Genomic DNA, 25,465 nt, shown 5'->3' with positions numbered 1-25,465 from the left:
AGCCAGATATCTAGCTATCTAGCTGACACTGACAGGCGCGATGCATGCAATGCACAGCAACTAGATGGAGAGGCATCCTTCCATCACTGAAATTCTACATGGACACTCTTATCCTAACAGCATTAAAACCTCAAGGTGTCCATTTCAGAGTGTTCAAATTGTGTATTTTTCTTGTTTGAACCAATCCATTAGTTTCCTGTTGAAACAAAGCATCAAATGAGATCAAATCTGAGTTGGATAGCTTCTGAAGTTTCCACATTAGCTAATTTCATTCACAACACTTTTAGGAAAACAACTCAAGCTGATCACTGATTTTTCAGCAGCGTTTTTCTGGGTATCTTTAACTAGATACAGTCAGTACTCTAATGCTGCTTTCAAACCACAATGCTACAGATTCAGTATTTAGCACCACTGATAGATAGGCCTAAACTCACAAGGACATGCAGACAAGGAACTAAAACCAGAAGCAGTCTCTCCATTTTGGTCACTACTTTTCTGTTTGACAGACTTATTAACAGAAACAGCTTTCCTTAGTTCCACTTAAAATCTAATTTAAAAAACATTCAGCGAGCAACATTACCTCTTGTTGGTTCTCTTCTTGGTCCATTACAATAGGCTGAGTTACAAGTACACCAAGTAAAGTAGCCCAAGTCTCTTCAAACTGGGTACGGCTGATCCATCCTAAGAAAACACAGCAAAAGCCATTTGTGTCTTAATACAAAACAAAACATGAAACATTAAACCTGTGGAAACTATGTGCTATTTCATACCACTTCCTCTTCAACTGAGAATTTCTGTAATCATTACAAATTAATTATAAACTGTTCTATTTTAGAAAATAAAAAATTGGAAGGGCTCTGAACAATATCATCTTCATATCAGGTTCTTTTTATTTTTTTCTTTCCTATTTTTACCATACATATAGATATTTTGACTGTCCAGTGTTAAAAAGTATGGCATCTATCAGGTTTTCAAAATAGAAAAGCATCCAAAAGCTGGACTTTCTTTGAGGACTAATGTAGCACCAAACTCAGTCATCTGCTAACTTCACAGCACAGGCAAAATGCTCAGTAAGAGCCAACTGCATTCAATTTTAATTTTGTACATACCTAGTGTGTTAATGCGATAGATGAACTCTTTAAAGATTTCTTTTTCTTGAAGAAATTCTACTGGGATTTCAGGAAAAACTGTGCCAAAGTCACCTGCAGGCTTTGGCGACCAGCCTAATTTCCAGACCTGAAAAGCAAAGTAAGAAAGATTATTACTGTTCCAAAACAGTAACAGCACTAACATGACAATAATACTTGCATATAACACGATTCAAATGCAATGAGACACAAATCAGTAAAATAATTCTCAAAATAAAAAAACATACAGAAAGATTACATAGCTAATGCAAGTAGCACATTTTGCACTTTCTCTCTGCATATTTCTCACTATGAATTAATTATTTAATCCTACCTTCTGAGCTAAAGCATTAAAGAAAATGTTGCTGTCACATATTTCAGTTTAAAACTTAAGTTATGCTAAGTACCAGGTAACACCTGGATTGAGTACAGTAATACAGGGATAACAAATAACAGATGGCTAAAGAAGCATAAAGATGCATCTGAGAGTGGCCAAAGAAGTCCTCATTTATGAAATTAGTATCTTTTGCCATCTCCTCATAAACACAGTGCTGAGAAACTCTACATAGGGATCAGGAAATCCACTTCTGCTTTACCTCATAAGAACTTAGATACATTTCAGATGATTGTTTTTTAATATATCAACTTGAAATCATTTCACAACATTAACAATACTTTTGAGGTAATCATGAAGTGTTATTAAATCCACATCATGTCTGCCAAAAAGGAGAGACTGAAATACAATCTAAAATGCCTGCATGGGATGCCATGGTACCACCACTGAACACCTGACTTTAGGTGACCTGACTTTAGTTTAGACACTGGGACCACCTCAGCATCCTTGCACCATTGTGGTACTTACTTAGCATGCCATCAAATGAACTTGTGAATCAATGTCAAAGACATCCATGTATATTTTGCACTCTTTCCAGGTCAAACAATTTTGCAGAACAGAAGGAAATATTAAACCCTATAAAAAATCCCAAATCCTTGCCTAATTTTCTTTCAATTACTGCCTGGACATTCATCCAAGAATGTAACGAGCAAATTACATCCTTTTCTAGTTAGAATTCTTACTTCATAACTTTGTTTCATATCTTCACAATGTTTTACTATTTAGAGTTTCAAAACCTAAACTGAGTGATCAAACCAGATACTGCTCGAGTCCTAATAATATGTAAGTTAAGATGCCGTCTGGTTTATTTATGCAGAAAGTTCTCCAGAAGCTTTTAGAGCCTGAAAATTAAACATAATGAACATACCAAGGGAGGCACTCTTGTGTAACTGTTCACTAGAGGCAGCCTTGCTAAACTGATGATGATATTCTTGAGAACAGGAGTAAGAAATGCTGGGATACTGCTGTTTCTATGATGACCCAAAGCCAGAGCAGTCTGCAAACATTCCACCATCTCAGCTATCATTTCACAAGCTGCAGTAATGTGTTTCACTTCTTTTGGGGGAGAAAAAGAGATTTATTTTTATGAATCTATTTCAAAACACACCAGTTAAATTCATATAAAAAGAAGTATAAAAGCTTAATTAAAATATATGCTAAGCAGTACAAAACCACGCTAAGGACAGACAAATATGTTCTATAGCAGTTAGCTAGTTAAAAAAAATACTACCACCACCTCCCCTGCAATTCTTTGTATTGCTTGCCAGTCTCAGTGCTAGAGAATATCAATAGCTGAGATCTGCCAGAAAAACATGCAAGAAAAGCAGAAAATATGCAAGTTTCCTAACCCCAGCAAGAGCAAGTCACATTGAACAGAGCTTTTCTTAAAATGTAAAGTGATGAAACTCACTTATCTCATAAGAAAGCACTTTCATAGCTGGCTCTGAGCTAGATCTGATAAACAGGTCCATTCTCTACATGGAAATGAAATCTTACACTAAACAACCACAGCTGGATATAGAAGACAATGCTGACCATTCTAGAGGACTTGACTTTCACCCAGTACTGTACTCCCATTGGAGCAGAAAGACAGAAAATGAATCTGCTATTTGTTTTTAAAGATATGTTAATTTTCAGATTCTACCCTCACGGGAAATTTAAAAATCCTACAGCATTTTAAAAAGCTCAGTCTGCACAATGCTGCACAGCTGACAAAACTGCCCAAAGAAAAGTCTCCATTAACGTTTCAAGCTTTCAAGTAAAAAATACATGTATGAAAACTGTCAATCTATATCTGATAAGCCTTTATCAAATAGAAGCTTTCAGATGAAATCTTGTTTAAAAAAAAAAAAAAAATCAGTAACTGAAATTTTTCTTTTGTGAAAATCTAAAACAAACGTGGAATTCAATGTTTACTTACTGTGCATGTTTGAATCAACTTCATTCTCATTTAAGCCTTTTGAAACATTCTTCTTTCTTTCTGGACTAAGAAGTTGATTTCCAGGTTCAACTGCAACTGAATTTAGAGAAAAATATATATAATGGTAGTATCTTTTTAATATCATACACCTTTTCTTTTTTTTTTTTACAGCAGTTAAAAATTTACATTTCCAAGGCACTTGCTGAGATCAAAAATAAACACAAAGTTTTAATTGTTAAATTAAAACACTCAAAATAAAGCATCACAGAAGTGACTGGAGAGGACTCACAGGATATACTGCAAACATCTAGCATTGAATCAGTGGAACTATTAAGAATTTTTGTTTCATAGCTGTTCAAATGGGACTCACCTGCTTCTATGATAAACTTAATGCAATTAATTAAGGAGCAAGCATATGTCACATTAACTGCAGAAGCCAGCAAATTCCAGAGGCCAGGCTGCTGTAAAGTCAGACAGCAGCAATCCAGAGCAGCTTGCAGATCTATACTTATTGGAAGTCGGTCATGTATTAGATGCCATGATAACACCTATGAAAAAATAAACAATTGCTATTAGAACAAGATTCTCAAAGCATATCACTTGATAGTTGAAGGTTTTTGTTGGTTTTTGGTGTTTTTGTTTGTTTCCAGCAATACACAATATATATATTTTTAATAAGTAAGCTGTACAGAAAAAATTATTTTGTTTCTTGAGAAAACAGAAAAATAACAAGAAAATGAAGAGCATTATACAGAGGGAAAAAAAAGAAAGCAAAACAAAAATTAAACAAACAAACCCTTGTATATCCAATGTCCCAGAAACAGTGCAGGGCATTTTTCCAAAACGTCAAGATCATTGCATCCTTCAGCCAATTTCTTTTTGTAAAAAGCTACCCTCGCCCAATAAGCCCACCTGATTTTCTGGCACAGATCAAGTAGAAGAAACACTGAATAAACTTCTGCATTAAGACAAGTAGCCTGGATCAAAATTCATTCCATGGTGATCAATTTAAGTCAAAGTTGGTTCCCTCCCAGTATTTCACCACATCTTTATTTACGCTTTAGTTTCTTACCTCTATTGACATCACGACAAATTTCAGGATGTCATCCTCTTTGTCAGGAGGAACACGGAGAGTGGTTGGTAGTTTGGAGAGTAACAGCAAGTACTGAGCGAGTGCACGACAAAGCGTCATCGCAGACTGATACATCATCTCATCACCTACAAGACAAGACAGGATGGAATCTACAAGTTTGAGTTTTTTCTGTCAATAAATGTTTTTTTAGAATTATTTCATAGGCATTTTTAAGCCAAACATCTTGACTTTTTTTTTTTTTTTTTTAAATAGTAAGTTCATGCATTGACAGGCCACCTGGAAACTACCTTTGTAGAGGAGAGAATAAACTTAAAGAGACCATTATTTCTATTACCAAAGATATCGTTTAGTTTTTTCCAGTAGGCTGATGGCTCAGCTGGCAAAAGTGGCTGGAAAACCTGGTGGCTGGCAGGAAGGTTTAGTACAGTGGCAGACACATGATCCAGTGTTACCCTCCGAGCTGCTTCAAAAAGGCTACTCTTCTGGTCTCGTGAGATTTCATGCATGCCAAGGCTTAAACAAGGTGCTAACAAGCTCAGGTTGAATTCCTGAAATTAAACAGTAAGTACAAAGTAAATAAACTGCTTTTAAAGAAAAGCAAGCATTTGACAGAACTGCTCTCCCAATTAATATAATGGTAAATTAACAGTTTATTAATTCACAAGACCTCCATTCTACTATGGTGTAACAACACCATAACTGAGATCACATTTGTCTTCAGTTTAAATTCTGAACATCAATATCCTGGTCTGGAAGGAAAAATCAATATGGCCAGTACAATTTTTCAGAACAGAATATGAATAAAGCTGCTGAAATGTATACAAAGAATCTTCAACAAGTAAGATTTATTTGTTGATAAACTGATTCTTAAAAAGATTTCATCATAAATAAGTGCAAATTTCTCAGTGGGGAAAACAAGGAAACTTCTGCTGTATACTTCCCAGATAAGTTACATCCCTGTTACTCAAATAAAATAGCTCTGTGTATCCTGCCTGAAAACTTAATGCATTTCCCTTTTTTCTTTTTCCCTAACCTTATGCTCAGAAGTTATTTAAAAACACTTTTGCTGAAACTTTCCAAAGACATATCAATGAAAACAAACAGCAATTCAGCCCAAAATATTAAAATTTTAGAAATATTTGTTAGCAGAGGGTTGAAAAGTACAAGCTCTACCAGTTATTTGGTGTGCATGCTCAGACAAGTCACTCTCCGAAAAACGAAAGAAAAACTACCACCACCATCATGACCCATTTCACAAACATCACAGGAATTTTTATCCTCTTAAAGAAAAAAACAGTAGAAAAAAATAAGTTTGAAAATAAAACTATAAGCTCAACTTCGCTTAAATTTAAATTCTGCCTTCTCCAAAAGTACCTCTAGTAAATTGAATCTTAAATTCTAAAAAGTCAAAGGCATTGTGACTCCACAGGATTTGTATTTGAATACTACTCACTTCTCCTCAAAATGAGAAAGTATAAAATATCTTTAGTTTCCCATTATCATTTCAGCATGCCAACAATAAATGTACTGCAGAGAATTTGAGCAAATTATGCTCTTAATAAACGCAGCTGTGCCTCACTGCAGATTCACCATTTGTGTCACATGAGAGCTATATTAGAAGTAAACTAGTATAGATGATCAAAAGTTTCAGAATCATCTGGTCTTGTAAAAGGCTGTACAACAAAATTATGTAAAATGATAGAACTGTGGATATGTGAACTTCCTCTTCACTTCCACTCCATACACACAATCTGTACTATTAGAAAACCATTAGCACCATTGCTAGACAGAGCCAAAAAACATTCAGCATTTCATTTCCCAAACCTAATGAAATCCAACAGGTGAAGAGCTAGCATTACGTAAATCTGAAAGGTATGCATTTAAGGATCTAATCTATCAATACTACCAACTAGAATATCCGAAACAATTTGATACAACATCTTCAGCTGATACTGTTCCATCAGACAAAAAAGTTACCTTGCTGTTCATGAAGGAGTTCAGGTCAGGCTGAGGAATTCTGTTTAACAGTTCTGCACCTTCTAGTAATGCTGAGTCAGACTTGATGCAGCACTGAGACCTCACCAGTGACATATACCACTCCTTTAATAATTGAAGAAAACAAGTTCATTACAGATTTTATTTTCACAAAATTAAAATGATTTCAGGGGTGGAGGGAAAACTGCTTAATGTCATTTAAGTGTGGTTCTTTTAAGAGATCTCTAGGCCACATTAATGTCAACAACAAGAACAAAAAAGAAACTGCAAAAAAAAAAAAAAAAACAGCCATGAGAAAATGCAAAATAGATGACTGATGAACAGACCATCTTCAAGTAAGATAAATAGACAAGTTGTCTATTTCCATGGAGTCTGGACAGGAAACAAAGCCAAAAAAACTTAGCATACGGCATAGGTATATTAGGATTGAAAAGCTGATGACAGCATTTAGAAAACCTGGAATATTTGGTAATCAAGTATAATAAAAGGAAAAAAATACGGCAACAAGGAAAGAAAAGTCTTCAGAATCAGTGGTCTATCATAACAGATGAAGACAGCATCTACACTGAAAGATGCACTGAAACAAATTAAGACTTCTTACATTTATAGCGCTGAGCCTAGACGAATAAGTTAAAAATATAACTAATTTAACTGAACAATATTAAGAGCCAATTTTTTTTGTTACCTTTATCAATTAATGAACATCCCAAGGCAGCTGATACTAATTAGAATCCAACTGTGGAGGAATATGAAAACTTCCTTTGTGCAAGATTTGAAGTTACACAGAGGAAGAAGACAGAAATCCACAAGCAAATGGTTTCTGGGCACAGCCTTTCTTCTTACTAAGTTGTTCTCAGTCCTTCTATTAAGTCAGTGTGTTCCACAACTTACTTGGACAGCTCTAAATTATCAGCTAATCAGTAATTTTTGCCATCTCTATTAAACACGTTTAAAGTTTCTATGCATCACTATAGAACATGAAGTAATGAAAAGGAGAAATGAACTGTTATGGGCCTTCCATCCTGCACTGAGGTAAATGTATCTAATTACATGTCAAACAGAAATTCAAAAAGAGAAAGCCAGCTATTTTCAGTCAACAAATTAATAGAGAAAGAAAACAGATGACAGCATACGTCTATATGAACCTTCTTGTAAATCTTTTGTGTAATTTTATGGAGAGAAAAAAAACTTGATAGTTTTTCATGGCACCATATATGTAAGAAATATGCATGCACATTTTAATTATTAATATTTGGCCTAACAACTATCACATGAAATCATTCATTGATCTCTATTTGAGATTGATAATTTTAAGAGCATAGTAAAAATAAGCTGCTATCAAATATGTCATAATAAGAAGAATACTTTTTGAGCAAGGCATTTCTAAACAGAACCTTACTTTATCTAGAATTACATTCTCTAAACCTGGTTGGTCTTCTCCATCTAGTGGGTGCAAGGTAACCAGAGGTGAAGGACTAGTTGTGTCTGGTGCCACCATAAGACGAAATCTATCCAAGAGTGAGTAAAGTCTTTGGTGTCTGAAAATAAAAACAAGCATCAGCAAAGAGCTAACTTAGTTTCATAAAGCATTTAAAAAAAGATACTCATCCAGTGAACTAATGCTCATAACTGGGACAGAAAAGCACTAGCATCATGAGATTTTTGCTGGATCATCCACATGATGTAAAACTGCAAAGTTCATCAGCTACCAATAGACACAAAAAATCAATCCTGCACCGCCAACAATAAGGATTTGATTTAGACCTTCAGCTTGTACTTTGTGCTAATGCATAAAATGCAAGCTGCTCAATTTCTCTAAGTAGCCTTTTTAGCGCATAAGAATATCCCTTTTCAGTGAATAAGAATAAAATCTAACGCACAGACTTGACTGCATATGAACACATTCCATCAGACACCAAACAAGAATCCACTTTAAGAAAATGAAGTAAAAGTAAACTGATATTTAAGATGAAGAATTTATCTGTGGATTTAAAAGATACTGCAATCAATGTTTTCTTTTTGTTTCTTTTTCTGATTCCACTACTGTACTGGTACTGTAAAAGTCATTTGGACATTCTGACTAGTATTATATTCCTAAGTTAAATCTCATAAGTGGAGGCACATTGCTATCAATCTACTGCTGTCTTAGGCTTCATGTTCTTTACTCCTGCTTCTATTTCCTATTTCAGTCAATAGATATCAACCTCAGATAGCAATGACATCAGGAGAAATAAATTACTCTTTTCATCATTGAGTAAGGCTTTTGAAAGGATTGAATGCTTTGTTCCTTTTATAATAGTAGTTTACATATAAACAACAGGAAGATTAAACCAGTGAATGAAGAAAAACAACAGCTGGAACAGACAAAATCTGACAAAACAAGTCTGAGGAAAATAAAGTTGTTTTCACAGCAATGTAGTTTGTGATTTTTGCCAAAATTAATTTGGGGTAACTTTAAAAGTTAAATACTTTTAAGGTCTGGGATAGAGTCTGATGTCTCTGAGCCTTTGGCTTTCTTGAAGTTGCAAAATGCATTTAAGAAGTAAACTCATTCAAGCAACTGTCTTCAAGTTACAGTAAGCATGCACCTTACATGATGCTTTACTCATTTCACCTCTTGACAGAACTTGCTATCTTAGCTTAAAAAAACTCAAACCTATCATAACTACTTCTACAAAATTCCTTAACTTGATATTTTAACAGGCACCGGTATTACCTCGTTGCTAATCCACTGTTTTGAAGGTATTCCTGAATTCTATCCAGTTCTTCAACTGGTAACTGAGTAATGCTGTTCTATAGGAGTCACAAGAAAACAAGTAAAACACACATATGTACTTAGAACAAATTATGAGATTTATATGCAGATAAAGTGAAATGCAATCATTCATATCTATATACAATATAAATTGTTATTTTTCCATAGAAATAACTTTAATTTAAACACTTACATTTGATTGTTATTGCTAGCACTACTCAAACTGATTTGCAGATAAACGTTATTTATCTTTACCTGTAAAGTTGCAGCCAAAAGCATTTCTACCCGACGGCAAGCCAGTGTGTCAACCATGCGAGCAAGCACACGGAATGGAGTACAAAGAAGCTTATCAACATACAATGTCAAGACTGCTCCAGACTGGCTGAGATGTATCCCCTCTAAGCACTGTAAAGTCTTCTTCAGAGTCGTAGGCTAAACATTGGAAGAACACAAAAAGGGAACATTACATATCTAACACTGATGGCAGCAGGGTTAAACAGGAGGGTGTTGAAACAAAATAAGTCAATCGATTGGAATAACAAAGAGCTTAAAGGAAAAGGTACTTATAAAAACACTACAGCAGACAACAAACTGACCAACATAATCATCTGTACGCTAATAAGCCCGAGTTACTGAGTTAATTTATATGAACACTGGTTTGCTTGGCGATTAACTGTAAGAACAGCAAGTACAAAAAAGAGGAAGAAATCAAATTAAGGAAAAAAAACAGAAGTCTTAAGCAAAATCACAGAACGATTTGAAGGCTGATAAACTTGAGCCAGAGTCCAGACATGAGCGTAAGGGTCAAGAAAAGCATAAGGGATATTTGGAGCTCGTAATCATAGAAACAGTGATGCATGATTATAAAGGAGCACAAGGAAATTCATATACACATGTTTTCAAGATGCATTCCAAAGGGGGAAAAAAAAGACAAAACAGTGACTTATGGAATCTCTTTTTTTTTTTTTTTTTAAGAGCAGACTGTGAACATTATCTGTTTTAATTTTACTAATTTGACTGATAAATTACCAGTATTTCACCAAAATACAGCTTCCATTCAAACACGTGCAGTTAATTTTACCTATTCTCAGACAAGCATATTATAACTCAGACTTATCTCAGCTTAAAAGCATTTTACTCAGACACTTAGGGCACTACAGCAGTTGCAGTGGACTTGTCCATAGACAGTAATGAGAGAGAGGAAATTTTACCAGGTTGCTCAGGGTGTGGGAGCATCTGTCACTATTACCTCTAAAAGAAACCCAGGAAATAACTTTCTCACTGAGCTAGTTCCCAAGCTTGAGAGGGATGAGTACAATCCTACATCCCTACAATTAATCATCCACTCCTTTTAATCTGGAAATTACAATAACCAACAGAAATCATAAGCTGAATTTCTGAAGCTTATAAAGAGTCCAGCGTCAAGACCCTGTAACTTCCGCACCAGATTAATGAGGGGCAACTTGAGCTTGCAAATGATTTTCATGCTGCTAGGGCCTATGAAAATGGATTAGCTCCTGTTCCCAGCTTTGTGGTTAGTAGTAGTCACCAAGGTACTGAAATTGAAGTAGGAAGTTAAAGCTTTACTTTAACTCTCATATCTACTATGTAGAATAATAAAAAAGGAAGAACAGCAGCTTAATCAACTCTAATTGAATTTACAGATTTGATGAAATGGAACACACCTGATACTGAAGTTGCCAATATATTATAAGGTTCATTTCTTGCTGTTTTTTTCTTTTTAAGCGTCTTCAAAAATATCATTACAATTTGATAGATGACACAGAAATGTTAGAATTTGCATACTTACTGGTTATAATTATACTAGAATCTAAGTGATTTCTTTCTTAAAAAATTAAGTTAGACTTACAGCTGCAAGATTCTCACACCGTGATTGAATGGCCTGGATGAAGAGACCACTGGCTGCTGAATTTCTGTGAACAGCACTAATGAAGTCTTGCACTGGAGGCTCATGGGATAGATTAATCAAGTCTTGAACATGATTCACAATAAGCCAAGTCAAGTGTTCTGAATCATGTAGGTTTTGACACTGAAAGAGAAAAAAGTAACATGCATAGTAAGTATCTAATTACTAAACACGATCTGACACATGAAGACTTTTATACATAATTTCAGTAATTTTAAAATAATGGTACAAACTGCCCGTATTTTAGTACTGCCACCATTACTTTTGGATTAGTTTTTTCATGTGCTTTTGAGCTTGTTCAAATTAAAAGTCATAATGAATTTGTAACCAGCTTTTTCAGTATCATTACACCACGACATGAAAAAGGAACACTTTGAAGCTGTATGATGGGAGAGTCACACTGGATAACAGAAAAAGGTGAGACAGTAGTTAAGCACTGGAACAGGAATTCCAGAGCAGTGGTCAGAGCACTGAACCTGCCAGAGTTATAGGAGCGTTTGGGCAATGCTCTCAGACACAGTGTCTGTTTTTCAGGTGGTCCTGTGAGGAGCTAGGAGTTGGATTCGATGATCCTTGTGGTCCCTTCCAACATGACAGAAGTAAATTGAGAAGGACATTTCAGAGACATCGCTTTTAACAAAATACTGTTTGAAAGAAGCACACACACACAGTCATCTTGTAGAGGGTGATTTTTCATTTAGGCTTCCCTTTAAAGATTTCATACTACTATTTGCCCTAAACACCAGATAAGTGGAAAACATATCCAAAGAGATCTTTCAGTAATTAATTTTAAGCCTACAGAGGCTAATCATATAACAAGAAGGAATGCAACACAACAGACCTGTAGAACTAACTACATGATGCCAAAAAGCCAACACTTCTCAGTAAAGAGGGTTTTGAAGAGTATTAACTTGGACTAGGCTCAAATCTGACCATAGTGACTTAAAGCCCATTCGGAGTTGAAGTGCTTTTTAAGCATAGCTTTTGGCCTAGTTGAATCTGAGAGGAATGAAGATTGCTTCCCCAAAAGTGCTTTGCAATGCAAACTGAAGTGCAATACTAAGTATTACAGGAAGGTTCACTTCAAAGGTATGATTCCAATGAACTAAAATGCTAATACTGAGGCATGAAAAGGCTGAAGCCACAGAAATTGTTCTTGTTAGAGAACCAAAAATGGAAGTGAAATGTTAATGTAAAGCCTTTTATTTTATTTATTTTACTTATTATTACTGATGTTGGAAAATCCAGCACTTAGTACACTGGTAGCAACACACAAATCAAGGATATAATATCTAGCAGATTATTCTATTACCTACCAGGTACCCTCAGACATGCCATGAGAACTAGTTCAGAATAGAAAAAATGCAAAATGAAGTTGTACATAAGTGAACCCTAGAAAGAAAATGGTCAGTTTCACATTAGTCCTCAATTCTCGCTTTTGAACCGGTAACTTAAGAAAACAACTCAGAACCATAGTTATAAAATCCCTAATTCAAAACTTACCACATAGTCACAAAAAAGAATGAGTGCTCCTCTTCTCACTATCTCTCGATTGCACATGCCACGTTTAGATTCTGAATCTGATTCATCAGTGTCTCCAGATATCTGAGGGCTAAGTAATTTAGTAGTAGAAAGACTGTGTCTCCTGCAAGAAGTACATTATATTTTATTACCGTGTAGAAACATTAAAATCAAATTGCTTGGAACATTCTACTCACTGTAAGTCTTTCTATTAGAAACTTCATTTAAACATTATACTGCTCTGAAATAGACACCTCGCTTTCCATCAGCTTTCTAGCAACAGTTATATTACTTTTTGTTCAATGTTTATTTTTTCTTCATGCTGTCTAAGGAAACAAACTGGTTATTTACAAGAAAAAACCTTGGGCTATTGTGTCTTAAGTAATAACAGAACCTAATTCCGTGTTTTTCAAACCATGAGTCTGAATTAAGGCAACAGTCTCACATCTGAGTGTGTATCTAAGTACTGATCCACACATTTTAGAGCACAATTAGTCTTCCCTACCATTCACTGTGCAAGTATCAGAAATTTCTCTTAAGTCAGCTGTTACTCGTCCTCTACAGTGGGCTACCCATCCCACACAGTGGAGTATCTTTCACACCCGCAGACGACATCATCCTAATGGCAGGAGTGTCTGACAGGTGGGTTGACCCATTCACACACCAGGAGTTAGCTCAGTTTAGAAACAATTTTTGAATTTCAGACAGCTAATATTGATATTACTAACATCTACTTTGACTACTGCTAATGAACCAGCATGGTGCTTTGACAGCATTTAGTAGGAGACCCACTGACAAGTGATCACAGATGTACCTGCATCTTACTGATCAGATCATATTTCCATAAACACTAAGTGTAAATCACCTGCACTAGCTGCTTATCTGCTAGAAAGTGAAATAAGAAGTCCCCATACAAACAGCTATAGCTTTTTCTATAATTTTTCATTTTTAGAAGGACAAAGAAGGAATTTATTGTCTTCAAAGTATAGAGATTTACCCAACAGTTCTTTCGAGGAACAACTGAGCACTGGGTGTACTTCCTTAGTTTGAAAGGCATACTAACATCAGAACAGACAGTATACACACAAACACACACAAAACCATACACACAAAATAAATGCAGAACTATCTATTTCAGAACCTAAGCAGTATTATTCAACAGCTGGCAGCTCTGAAGATTAAAAGTTGTTTGGTTTTTTTTTTTTTTTTCCATATAGCTGTACCAAATACAACTGGAAGACATGGTACTACTAACCAGGGATCAAAAACAAACCTTACTTTGGAGTTTGATGCACTTCTGACCACCAGTTGTAGTTTGTGTAATTAACAAGAAGCAGGATCTGACACCAGAGGAGAACTAAGGAAGGATGTGTGGGAACCATGGACTGAACAAGGTCACTCAGACTTTCAAGGGTATAGAAACTACCATCAGATCCATCTCCTGTAAAAAGCCTGGTGGCTGCAGCTGTGATTCTTCTAAACATCCCTGAAAAATATGAAAGCATATTAGAGAAACTATGTTCTGCATGGAATTCTGAAGTTTCAAAATAATCCTGGGTACCCCAAAAATACAGAAGTTTGCTCATAAGTCAGTACAATTCCTGAAATAAAGGCATATTCTTCGTATTTTATTTTAAATGTAAAGCAGGTCATGCATTTTTACAAAGTGTAGTGTGTAAATCAGTAGTAACAAGCTCTCAGCTCTTTCTTATGAAAAATATTTTAGATCAGATCAGAACTGTAGCGACACCTAACTTTTCCTCTGTCACCCATTAAATAGTTACCTAATACATGAAAACTTTAATCAATTTTAAAATTGTTAATTATAGATGAGGATATTTTTCTTTTCGAAGTATATCACAGAAGTTCTAAACAAAAACCATGCTGTAACTGCTATTCTATACACTATTAAGACAACTCACAAGCCTCCTACCACAGGTACCAAATATATTTAGTTGAAAATAAACTGAAACTATTCCATCCAAATTCTGAAGTATGTGCACAAAGGACATTATTTTAAGTGACAAAAAGTCACTGCCTAGCACACAACACTCAGCACAAAAGCTGAATTTTGCTTTCAGACTTGCTACTTACACATTCATGTAACAAAAAGAACAGAAGGAAAACAAAGAAAATGGAGAAACTTAAAGTTGTCTAAATTTACAGGACCAACTTTTCAGTTTATCCATCCCTTTTATTTCCATTCTATTTCAAAGTAGCACATTGTAAATCTTCATTTCTAATGTGGTAGTTTTCCATAATTGAACATACAGGAGTTAGCAATGTTTACGTTCTGACAAAATCCATAATGGGTGAGAAGATAAGACACCCATGTTGAATAGTGGTTAAAAATGAGAGAAGATCACAGCCTGTGTTCCCAAACACAATTCAGAATTAAGGTGCAGTTGTAGTAAAGATGAAATAACTTAAAGAGATGCAAAATTATGAAGACTTTCACTGAACAAGCAGCATAAAACCACATAATTAAATCTATGCCTAAACCTGAAAGGAAATGCTAAAACATGAAAATACAACTCACACATTTGAAGAACTTTACTTCTACTCTGTAACACCATATATGGCAACCACATTACTATTAGTCCTTGAAGTGGATTTGTAGTGATTTTGAGAGATCATGCAGTACATGTATCCCAGTGCTTTGCATGAACGTTTTAGTATTTATTTTTTATTCAGTATGACAGTTTCTACATAGCTTTTGCCAAGACAAATGCATCTTGGAAGCCAGCTGCTGCAGAAGAACTAGCTGGAGCCTTCCCTTTCCTCTGTCAAAAGCTCTGGCTGAAGTTACCCACTTCCCTGATTTCAGTCACCAGCTTAATTGACTAATTTCATTGGTCTTGGCTCAATTCCGTTTAATCACTTACTCCAAATCATTTTGGCATAGGTTATTTTTCATAATTTGTATTGGAAATTTTTGCTCAATAACAGCAATTAACAGCATACATATGTGCCTGTCAAGCAGTAGTACAATAGTACTGGGCACGTGGAAATACAGAATGATCACTAACTATACCCAGAGCTGCAAGAAGCAGCTGCTAGCAATGACAGCAGCAGAATGAAGATTTTTGTCAAGAAAGGACTTCATAATTGACATCTGCAGGAAGAGCTTAAAAAGATTAAAGGGTGTTGGACACAAAACAGAATCATGCTAAGAATTTAGAAGCAGTGTTTGATATTCACTTTTTTGTTAATCACATCTACTAAGGAAGTGCTGTATAACTTCTGTTCTACAGATGGGGCTGTAGAAGGAAGAATTAATTGTCTGATTTCTAACATACAGAAGAGGAAAGAACTTTTTGAGAAGGAGATGGCTAGGACAGTGACACAAAAAGATCTGCTTAACTTACGGGGGAAGAACACTATTCCAGGTTACTCCCTTAGATAACTAGTAAGAATAGAATAGTAAGACTGCCAGCCAGAGAATGGAGTGGGTATACATGCACAAACCCCATAAACCTTAAGAACAGTGCACAATGCTAGTTAGCAGAAATAGTACCATTTTGATTTCCCTGGTTCTTTGTTGTTGTTGTTGTTTTTTAATTATGATAAAGAATAGAAACCTACCTTGTCATGAAACTGCCCCCAGTGTTCAGTAACTCAGTAATTTGAGTATTTTGATTTTGAGCTACCAACCTCCAAGTTAAGATTAACTACAGAAAATGCAGCCACAGGTTTGGAACCCCTTGCATTTGTAAACTCTAAAGTATTAGACAGTTAAAAGGAATGATGAAAAGTCACTACATTTTTTACATAAGTAAAAGAAATATGAAAAGTGACCCCTGTACTCATGAGGATAAAATTTCAAAGGTTCTTCACAGCATGTAGGATAGAATGTCTTATGCACCTACATACTGCTTCTCATTAGTTCTTTTACTCAAAAATCCTTGCCACAGCAAACAGCATGAGGCACTGCTTCAAGTATTACCTGATTTGAAGATATGTATTAAGCACATAAGCAAAGTGCCCAGCTCTTGGCAATAGAAAGTGTGTTGCTGCTCATTCATGTCCACTTTCACTTGTTTGGTAACAATATCTTCGAGTAGAATACCAACCAGCTGTAACAAGAACCTTGAAAACAGAAGGATACAGTCAATAGGGAAACCATCACTGCAACCTGTTTCAGAACAACACGATGTCTGCCTATAAAACTCGTTAATTTTAAAATCAAAATAAAAAATTACTCTGCTTTCATCCTAAATAAAATGGTGAATTATATGCTATATTAAAGGTTTACCTAAAACATGATGTTATTGCTATGGCCAGGTAATCACAAGTATTGAACAATCACACAATGGAGCTGTGTTACCTACTCACCAGCCCACCACAACTTCCACAGGAAACATTCAAATTGACGTGGTGTCTTTGCAGTGATTTGCAATGAGTTAAACACACTCTACAGCTCAGCTGAGGAAGGAGCAACTCAGTAAGTCACAGTAATTCAGCTGTTTGCGGTCTCATTTGCTCTCATTCACTCTACAACTGTACCAAACCCTCAGCCAGGTAAAAAGACCAAAACAAAACACCAAAAAAAGAGTGTCTGCAATGAGCAATCCTTGCTCCCAGCCATGATCATCCTCCTACTCACTCCTGTTGGACATAAGATCATTTTAAGGAATCCAGGTGTCCCTTTTCCTTCTACCCATCACCCTCACAGTAAGCTGAATGATAAACAAGTGAATTTTCTTTTTACCTGGAATTCCACACTCAAGTAAAACTTTTTAGTTTCTCAAAGGAACTCTTTCAAAGGCTTCCCACCACGTCAAGATGGGATATCTTAATGATAAACATTTTGTAAACATAATAAAAGCACTAATCCTCCATGCTTCTTTTCCTTAAGTGTCTTTCTTGGACAGCTTAAGAATGGGAAGCTAACTAGACAAAGCTAGCCCTCAAGAAGTAGGAAACAAAAAGCAGGACTAATTTAACCACTTTGAATCTTATTTGCAGACAAAATCCTAGTTCAGAACACAGGCTTCTATTATTGGGTAGATTGGGGTTGATCCAACTTTTAGGCCCCACAAAAAAAGATGGAATCAGTTAAAGCTTTGGACCCGATTTTAATAAGGTCAGAATTTACCCATCTTCATGGCTGTGGTAGGTCTTTCACTTGACTTAAGAAGAGGCACCAGAATACTGCAAAGTCCCTACTAAAAACTCATCCAAACTTACTAAAAACTCAATTATTAACAATTATGTATGTATGCATATACATTTCATATTCTTGATTTCTCCGAAACCTTTATCGTTCCCTTAACTGACCCAAGACGTCATACCTAGAAAATGTCTCTTCAGGCAGATATTTGGTCTGTTTAACCTCAGTGTGATCCTCTTGTGCAGGCATGTTATTTTCACCATGCCTCAGTCTATTAATTGCTTGACGTGAAATCAAATATGGTGAGAAAGAAAGCTCTTGAACACGAGATAGAACTATGTCTTCTGTGGATTGTGAAATGAGAACTCTAAGGATTGCTAAAATTCCAGAAATCCATAGCTGGACAGTGCTCACTGATGCCTAACAAACAAATGAACAAACACAGATTGTTAGACTGGATAGGCTTGACCATTACTATGAAAACAATGTTTTGAAGACACAGACATGAAAGGTTTTTCTGCTTGCTCCATTCTTGTATGTCTGATTTTATACAACTTCACATGTATTCAACATAGCATTGGAATGTATTCAAATCTACTAAAGCAAGTCTTCAAAGAGATTAAAAATCTCAATTGTCAAAATAGTACCAACACTGGCTTAAAAAAAATGTGATTTACCTATTATACATTGCATTCTCAAATTTATTGTAACTATGTTTCTCTACATTTCTGATCCTAAAAATACGAAATGAAAGTAAGTAACCTATCAGCAGAAGATTTCTGTATAAAATGCACCCAGATGGTAAATTATATTAATTGTCATGAATTCTTTCCTAAAAGCTTCAGCTACTTCAGCATCACATTGCAAAATAAAAAGATAGAAATACATACTGTTTTGTTTTGCATTAAAGACACAAGAACCTCTCTTCTCTTTAAAATCCACTTTTACTACTTATCTAGAAATATTTTACTTGCATTATCAGGTTCCTGCTTGCTTACCATTGTTTTAGGAGTAACAAACATACTTCTTAAAAGCATGTCAACGGGGCGAAGGGAAGAGGGAGCCAAAATTTCAAACAGAGTATTCAGTACTCCCAAAGCATCATGAGAATCTATGTGCATCTGTAAGAGAAAACCACAAAACTAATCTATAACTATCACTACCTCTAAACGCACTACAATATTATCATCTCAAGTTTTAAACATTTCTATTACAACTTGAACATAATAAGCTTGTCCTTTATAAAATTTATATCAGTAAAAATCTATGAAAAGTATAAAAATGTTTAATCGCAAGCCTTTCTACATAGGAAGGTTGACAACATGGATAAAAATCTATCACAAGAAATTCAACATATGTACGACTTTATTTTAGGAGAAATATGTTGTATGTTAGAGAATGAGAGCAAAAGTCTGACTGTCACAAAATTTAGAAACTTATCTCTTCCCTGCACATCCTACCAGGCATATTTATAGACAGAAGTGCTGGGACAAAAACAACAGAATGCTTTGGTCATGACTAAGCTGAAGGAGATAACTAGGAGGAAAAAAAAAATCCTAACCCTCAGAGAAGTAAACAGCTACAATGGAATTACACTGCAGAAACTGAAGTAGGACCTCAACTGTTCAGTTATAAAACAGCTGATCACAAAAAGCAAGGGTCTGAACTCAAAATCTGGATGACTTCTTGCCAATTTAATTTGACAGTTGATTTGATAGTTGAAGCACATGCACAGATTCATACAAAAAAAGAACAAAAGCAACTTAATTCATCAGCATTTTAGCTTCTCTCAAAAACTACTGTCTAATCCTCATTACTGCCCGTTCTTCCCCACCATATAATCTTCTCGTAGGAAGGAGAATCTGCCATCAAAGAGCGAAGAACATCGTAAGGGCAGAATTTCATGGCTTTACCTTGTATTCTGGAATTAGAAATACATACTTCAAAGAAAGCTGTATGGTAAGACAAACACTCTGCTGCTTAGGAAGCAGAAAGGAAAAAATTTCCTCTCGAAGAAATAGTGCCTTCTTCCCAGATACAAAAGGTCTACTCTTTAACTCCTAGCTTGCAGTCCAGTTCTGGGCTCTCCATTAAGACAGACATATGCACACACTAGAACAAGCCCAGCAAAGCACCACACAGATTATTAAGGGCTTGGAGCATCTGTCATACAAGGGGAGACTGGAGAAGGCTCAGTGGGAATCTTAACAGTGTGTACAATTATCTGACCACCAGGAGACAAAAGTAGTGAAGATAGAAGTAGCTAGAATCTGCTCAGTACTACCTAGTGATGAAAAGCAACATACAGAAGTTGAAATACAGAAAGCCCCATTTAAATACAATTTCTTTCTCCCCCCTCTTTTTTTTTTTTTTCAGCTCCCTATGAGGACGTTCTAACACTGGAAGAGGTTGGAAGTAATGAAGTCAAAATCTGACTGCACATGGTCCTAAGCAGTCTACTCCAGTAGACAGTGCTTTGAGAAGACAACAAATCTCTAGAAGACTGCTTCAGCTTCAAATACTTTGTAATTCAGAGACTAATAAATGCAGTTTTGGGTGATGCCATTTCATTCTCTTCACTAAAACAAATTCCGTTAGACCCACTGCAGTTAAGAAAAAGTAATTTTTACATTCTGTAACAGAGAGAGAATCTTCACACCATTATTAAGTGCTCTGACTGTGTACAGAAAGTAGGAAGAACTTTACCTAGGAACAGTCTAAAAGGTGCTGCACATTTTCAACAACTTAATCTACAGTAATTATCTTCCAGGTAAGGTAGCCACACTTTAAAGAAAATACAGAAATCACAATACTCAAAGCTATAATTACAGCAATTAATGTAATGATGAGTTGGGATGTTTATAGTTTAAAAAAAAAAAATACACATTACCTGTTGTTTTGCGAGCATTGGGAGAATAATGTCAGCAATTTGCCGAGATAATCTTTTCCATTTGTCTTCATTTTCTTTATGACATTGTTGCAATACCAAGATAAACATTTCCAACACCTGAGGAAAGGTCCAAAAGAACACAAGTAAATACCTATACTATCAGGAAACATTCAAGTAATACAGTAATGTAGAAAATATTTACTGCTTTATCAGTTTGCCAAAAAACAAAGAAAACAAAATTTGCATGAGAAACTAGACAATATTTTAAAATTTAATTTTCAGATTTACATTTTGTTCTTAGTTGCAGGGTTCTTTTTTTGTTTGTTTTTCACTTCTTTTAAAAATAATTTCCCAGGTTTTTTTTCCTACAAACTTGCAATAGAATGCTTTCTAGTCCTTCTTAAACTGCATTTGTCAAAATACTGTGAATGGAAAAAAGGACAGTAAAGCTGAGTGCTGCATCACATACCCCAAAAAAGGGGAGAGGAGGGAAGAAAGCGATTTTCTACATTTATAGTCTTTCTTATAGAACTTATTTATCTGAGATAAATAGCTTTCAAATAAAATTTTAAAAGAAAGTCTTTAATTTAACACACTAACAGCAAGGATCACATTCTCTAGCTGAACATATTTCTGGCTTGAGGGTTATGGAGACAATACTTTCAAAGGAAGCCAGGCCAAAACCACAGCAGGCAGGAATGTTAATGCAATGACTGGGAAGTGGGACACAAGAATCTGGTTCAGAAAATGAGTTAGGCAGAGCAGTTAAAAAACATAATCAAGTAGTCCAGCATCAGAAACATAGCCAATAAAAAACACCAGGTGATTTTCTTTCCAAGAGCTTTCTTGTGAAAAAGGTGATAGGAGCAATCCTGGGCTGAATTACTGTAACTCTCTATCTCCAGCTCCGTGGATGGTAGTTAAACAGTTCTAAAAGAACAAAAAGCATAAAGAAGTGCTCTGTAGTGAAGAACATCCCTAGCACAGCCAAAGACCTGCCCAGAGGTCAGCTTATACACACTGTATGAACAGAACAGGAGTAATAACTACAAATAGGATGGTGAGGGATGAAGAGCAATGCAGAGGTGATCTTTAACAGATTAAGTGTGTCAGAAGAGGATTTGCAAGCAAGTGCAGTACCCTTTGTAACATAAAAGTTATTCACTGTTTCACATCATGAGTCCAGAGTGTCATTTCATTTAGATGTTAGTCATTTTATGATTATAAAATTACAAATTCAAAAGAGAATGTGGATACACAAAATTATCCCAAGAACATGCAGTTCTAACACATTATTTCGACAAACTGTACTGCCTTTTTCCAACTATTCTCAGAAAATACATTGCATATGCCAGAATTTCCATTCATCGTGTGAAAAGGCAAAGGATGTTAAGTTTTATCATCAGCTGAAATAGCAATAAGATCTCATGGTAATTAAGTCACTTCTCTTAAAATTACTTCTTTGGTTTTATTGTAAAGGGCGAGTATTGAAGAAAGTAATTCTAACACTCCCTCATAACATAAAATTTTCCAAATCCATGAGATCTGGGTGGTAAGTAGTAACAACTGTGTAGCTACCAGTCTCATTGTCTTATTAAAATATATTTGAGAATTTTAACATGAAGATATTACAGGAACATTTGGATAATCACTAAGCAGCATATTTCCTACCTCTAATCCTACTTCTCTACAACTTTCCACCCCATTCTTTCAAATTTCTTGAATCACAATTGCAACACCTCACTAGAGCTTCTCAGGGCTTTGGTACCTAGGTTTGTCTGAGATCTAACAGATATTTATTTGACTCGCAACACTGATTCGTGGTGCAGAAGCCTCTTCCTACTCCAAAAATCTTTGCATACTCTCCACATAATGATCACACACAGAGTCTAGCTGTTCAAGATCTGTGTAAAAAGATCACCAGCATGGCCTGATAGCTTTTGAACTATCAAAACAATGTTAACGTTATCACAGAACACAAACAGGGATATCAGCATCCTCTTTTACCTGATGGTACTGAATAAGTCTCAGCAGCATTGACACCACCACCTCCTTCTGGGTTTCCAACTCTTTTCCAGCATCAGCTTTATTTGTTCCTCTTAACACAAACAGATCGTGAACGATGGGCTGCAGAGCTGGTATTGCTAAAATGAGATTTTTTTGTTGCTTTAGCATGAGACAAGCCATTCTTGAGCAGCATGTAACAACTACTAAAAGTAAACTGCACTTCTTGGTTTTTCTTTCCCTTCTCCACAAAAAAAAAAAAGCTTCTGACACAGAAAAAAAAAAAAAAAAAAAAAAAAAAAGATTTTTCAAAAAGGCTTTTCAGCAGAATCACTGGTAAGTATAACATAGATGACTACTTAAAAGATGAAAGTGGAGGAAAGGAAAGAAGACTAAGAATCAAAATCACGGTCTTCAAAATATTGCTTAGAAATACTGTTGTGGACTAACGTTATTAGGATATAACAAACTTCCTGAAGAATTCAAATGAAAATTATTTCATGTATTAAAATTGAAAAGCTAGCATTTTCTGATACAATCAGTATGATCTCCATTTTCTACAGCTTAGTACTCAGTAATGATTTTAATTTATTGCTAAACTCTCACTAATTTTGCAGAGTTGTCTTGTTTTTTAAATTACCATGTGTAACAGCTTTCCTCCCACTGGCCATGATGCCATCACACAGCTGAATGATCTTTGGAATTCCAATTATCTGTCTGGAATGATACCGCTCGTAAGACAGCAACACCAGAAAAAAGAAGATATTTGGAATAACTGCTTCTGATTCTCTGAAAATAAAAAAAATGTCAAGCTTGAGTTGCACAACTCTGTTTAGTAGAAATGAATCTGTTTACACTAAGAATCTTTTAAACAAGTGTGGGTTTTTTTTTCTGCTTTTACACAGTATTTCAGTAATTTGTGCCTCATTCTCCAGTACGATTTTTTCCAAAGGACTTCATTTGTTTCAAATTTTGACAATTGCTCAGTTACTAAATTATAGCATATTAATTAATGCACACAATAACAGAAATGGTTAACAAAACTTCCATCGCACTGCTTATGATGATAGGTGCAACAAAACAAAGAGTAGCAGATGTGCAGAATACAAAATGGATTCATCCCGAGTCCACACTAGTTCTCCCTTCAGCAGGTGAATCCTATCAAGAGCTGATTTCTGAAAGCAAAACCTTGGCAGATTTCCCAATACATAATTTTAAAATACTGAATTGAGAAACAGCACAACATAGCTTCTTCAACCACAGGGAATCTAAATCTTCGGAAAGGTCTACAACTGGAGGCAGAAAATACACACATTCATTGCCTAGAATGCAACTACTTTTTCTCATAAAGCAGAAATAACTAGCAAATCTAATCACTGCATGGTTCAGAGTAAGAAATGTTAATTCCCACTGTTCAAAGGATCTTTTCTAATTTCGTACCTGAATTGTCCTACTTCAATGTATTCAAACTGCTTTAGCACAAATCCAATGAACACCTGAAGAGAATGAAGAGTTAAAACTTTACATAACAGAAACAAACAAATTCACATTTGAAATTGTTTTGGCAGAGTTACAGAGGTGTGAGCTTTGGCAGGAGAAAAAGAAAAGGCATACACTGAAAATCATTTATATTTACAGTTCACTGGTATTTTAAGAAATGCTTCCTCTACAGTTACAAAAGATCCTGAGAATCTCATTGGTGGTAATGACTACTGCTATGCTCATTACAGTTTACATGAACTTAGGCTGAATTTTAGCTGTAAATGTTGTATATTTAATAATATAATTTTATCTCTCACTCTTGTAACATGCTATTTGAGGCATCAATGTCAAAAAGCCAGGAATCAATCAAAAAGCCTAAGATCCAGCATTCATGTATTGCGAAACTGTGCAATAATTTACAAGAAAGTTACAACTGCAACTCATACTTGTTTATAAAAATACTAAAAATACTGTAGTGAATAAAAATTAAACTTCATCGTTACAAATTCACTGTTTTTATGGACAATCACAAATACTTCGGTACTTACCTCTACATTCTCCCTTGCCATCAAAATCAAATAATGTCTATCAACCACAATGCTCATTACCAGCCCATGCTCTTAATGTAGGATATTTCCATTTTACTATTTGTAAATAAACTTTTAATTAAATATTATTAAGTAAAACAATACTAGTTGTATCATCCACATCATCTTATTTCTATAGTCAAACTGATTAACAGTTCTTCTATGCTTGTTGCAGAGAGTACAAAGTCATTTATATTGATATAAAGCCAAGAATCTGAAGCCCCTTATAGTTGGTGGGGCACTTTCATCTTGCTTCATGTCTTTGTTTTAACCAACATTACAATGAATGGAATGTGACAAATATATACTTTTTAATATATATTTAATACCATGCTAGTGGTATCCCTGTATTACAAATTTGCAGAAATAAGGTACCAACCTGATCCGAATCCAGAAGACAGTAGTTAACTCGTAGCTGAACCAGTTGAGCAAGCAAGTCTAAAACTTGTCTCTGCAGCTGTACTGATGTTGTTGTAGTGTATTGTTTCAATGCTTTTATGACAAGGGGTTCAAATAAACGAATGTGATTGTGAATAGCATTCTGTAATAGAGAAATTTTGAAGTAATCTAATATCTGAAAAGGTCTCATTCAAAACCAAATTACTTTTTAAGAGTAAAAAGTAAATGGGGGGAAAGTATTTTAAAACTATTGCAAA

General features: G+C 35.2%; 1 protein-coding gene across 4 annotated transcripts in view; it reads right to left on the bottom strand.

Moving 5' to 3' along the window:
* Positions 1 to 25,465, bottom strand: part of HTT (huntingtin) — a 78,824-nt gene that overhangs the window by 14,665 nt on the left and 38,694 nt on the right. For all 4 annotated transcript variants that reach the window (XM_052681797.1, XM_052681798.1, XM_052681799.1 and 1 more), the window contains 22 exons: positions 25,189 to 25,350; positions 24,181 to 24,236; positions 23,381 to 23,529; positions 22,744 to 22,880; positions 20,737 to 20,853; positions 18,845 to 18,967; positions 18,028 to 18,266; positions 16,680 to 16,822; positions 14,012 to 14,219; positions 12,716 to 12,857; positions 11,156 to 11,335; positions 9,541 to 9,717; positions 9,247 to 9,323; positions 7,930 to 8,068; positions 6,513 to 6,635; positions 4,870 to 5,083; positions 4,515 to 4,660; positions 3,813 to 3,990; positions 3,443 to 3,538; positions 2,390 to 2,577; positions 1,110 to 1,236; positions 581 to 681 (listed from right to left, as the gene is read on the bottom strand). In XM_052681797.1, the coding sequence (XP_052537757.1) occupies positions 581 to 681; positions 1,110 to 1,236; positions 2,390 to 2,577; positions 3,443 to 3,538; positions 3,813 to 3,990; positions 4,515 to 4,660; positions 4,870 to 5,083; positions 6,513 to 6,635; positions 7,930 to 8,068; positions 9,247 to 9,323; positions 9,541 to 9,717; positions 11,156 to 11,335; positions 12,716 to 12,857; positions 14,012 to 14,219; positions 16,680 to 16,822; positions 18,028 to 18,266; positions 18,845 to 18,967; positions 20,737 to 20,853; positions 22,744 to 22,880; positions 23,381 to 23,529; positions 24,181 to 24,236; positions 25,189 to 25,350 (3,222 nt within the window). The remainder of the gene's footprint in view (positions 1 to 580; positions 682 to 1,109; positions 1,237 to 2,389; positions 2,578 to 3,442; positions 3,539 to 3,812; positions 3,991 to 4,514; positions 4,661 to 4,869; positions 5,084 to 6,512; positions 6,636 to 7,929; positions 8,069 to 9,246; positions 9,324 to 9,540; positions 9,718 to 11,155; positions 11,336 to 12,715; positions 12,858 to 14,011; positions 14,220 to 16,679; positions 16,823 to 18,027; positions 18,267 to 18,844; positions 18,968 to 20,736; positions 20,854 to 22,743; positions 22,881 to 23,380; positions 23,530 to 24,180; positions 24,237 to 25,188; positions 25,351 to 25,465) is intronic.

This window comes from Tympanuchus pallidicinctus, unplaced genomic scaffold (genome assembly GCF_026119805.1).
Source record: "Tympanuchus pallidicinctus isolate F22 unplaced genomic scaffold, pur_lepc_1.0 scaffold2, whole genome shotgun sequence".
NCBI classification, from domain to species: domain Eukaryota; kingdom Metazoa; phylum Chordata; class Aves; order Galliformes; family Phasianidae; genus Tympanuchus; species Tympanuchus pallidicinctus.
This window is presented reverse-complemented; position numbering and strand designations above follow the sequence as displayed.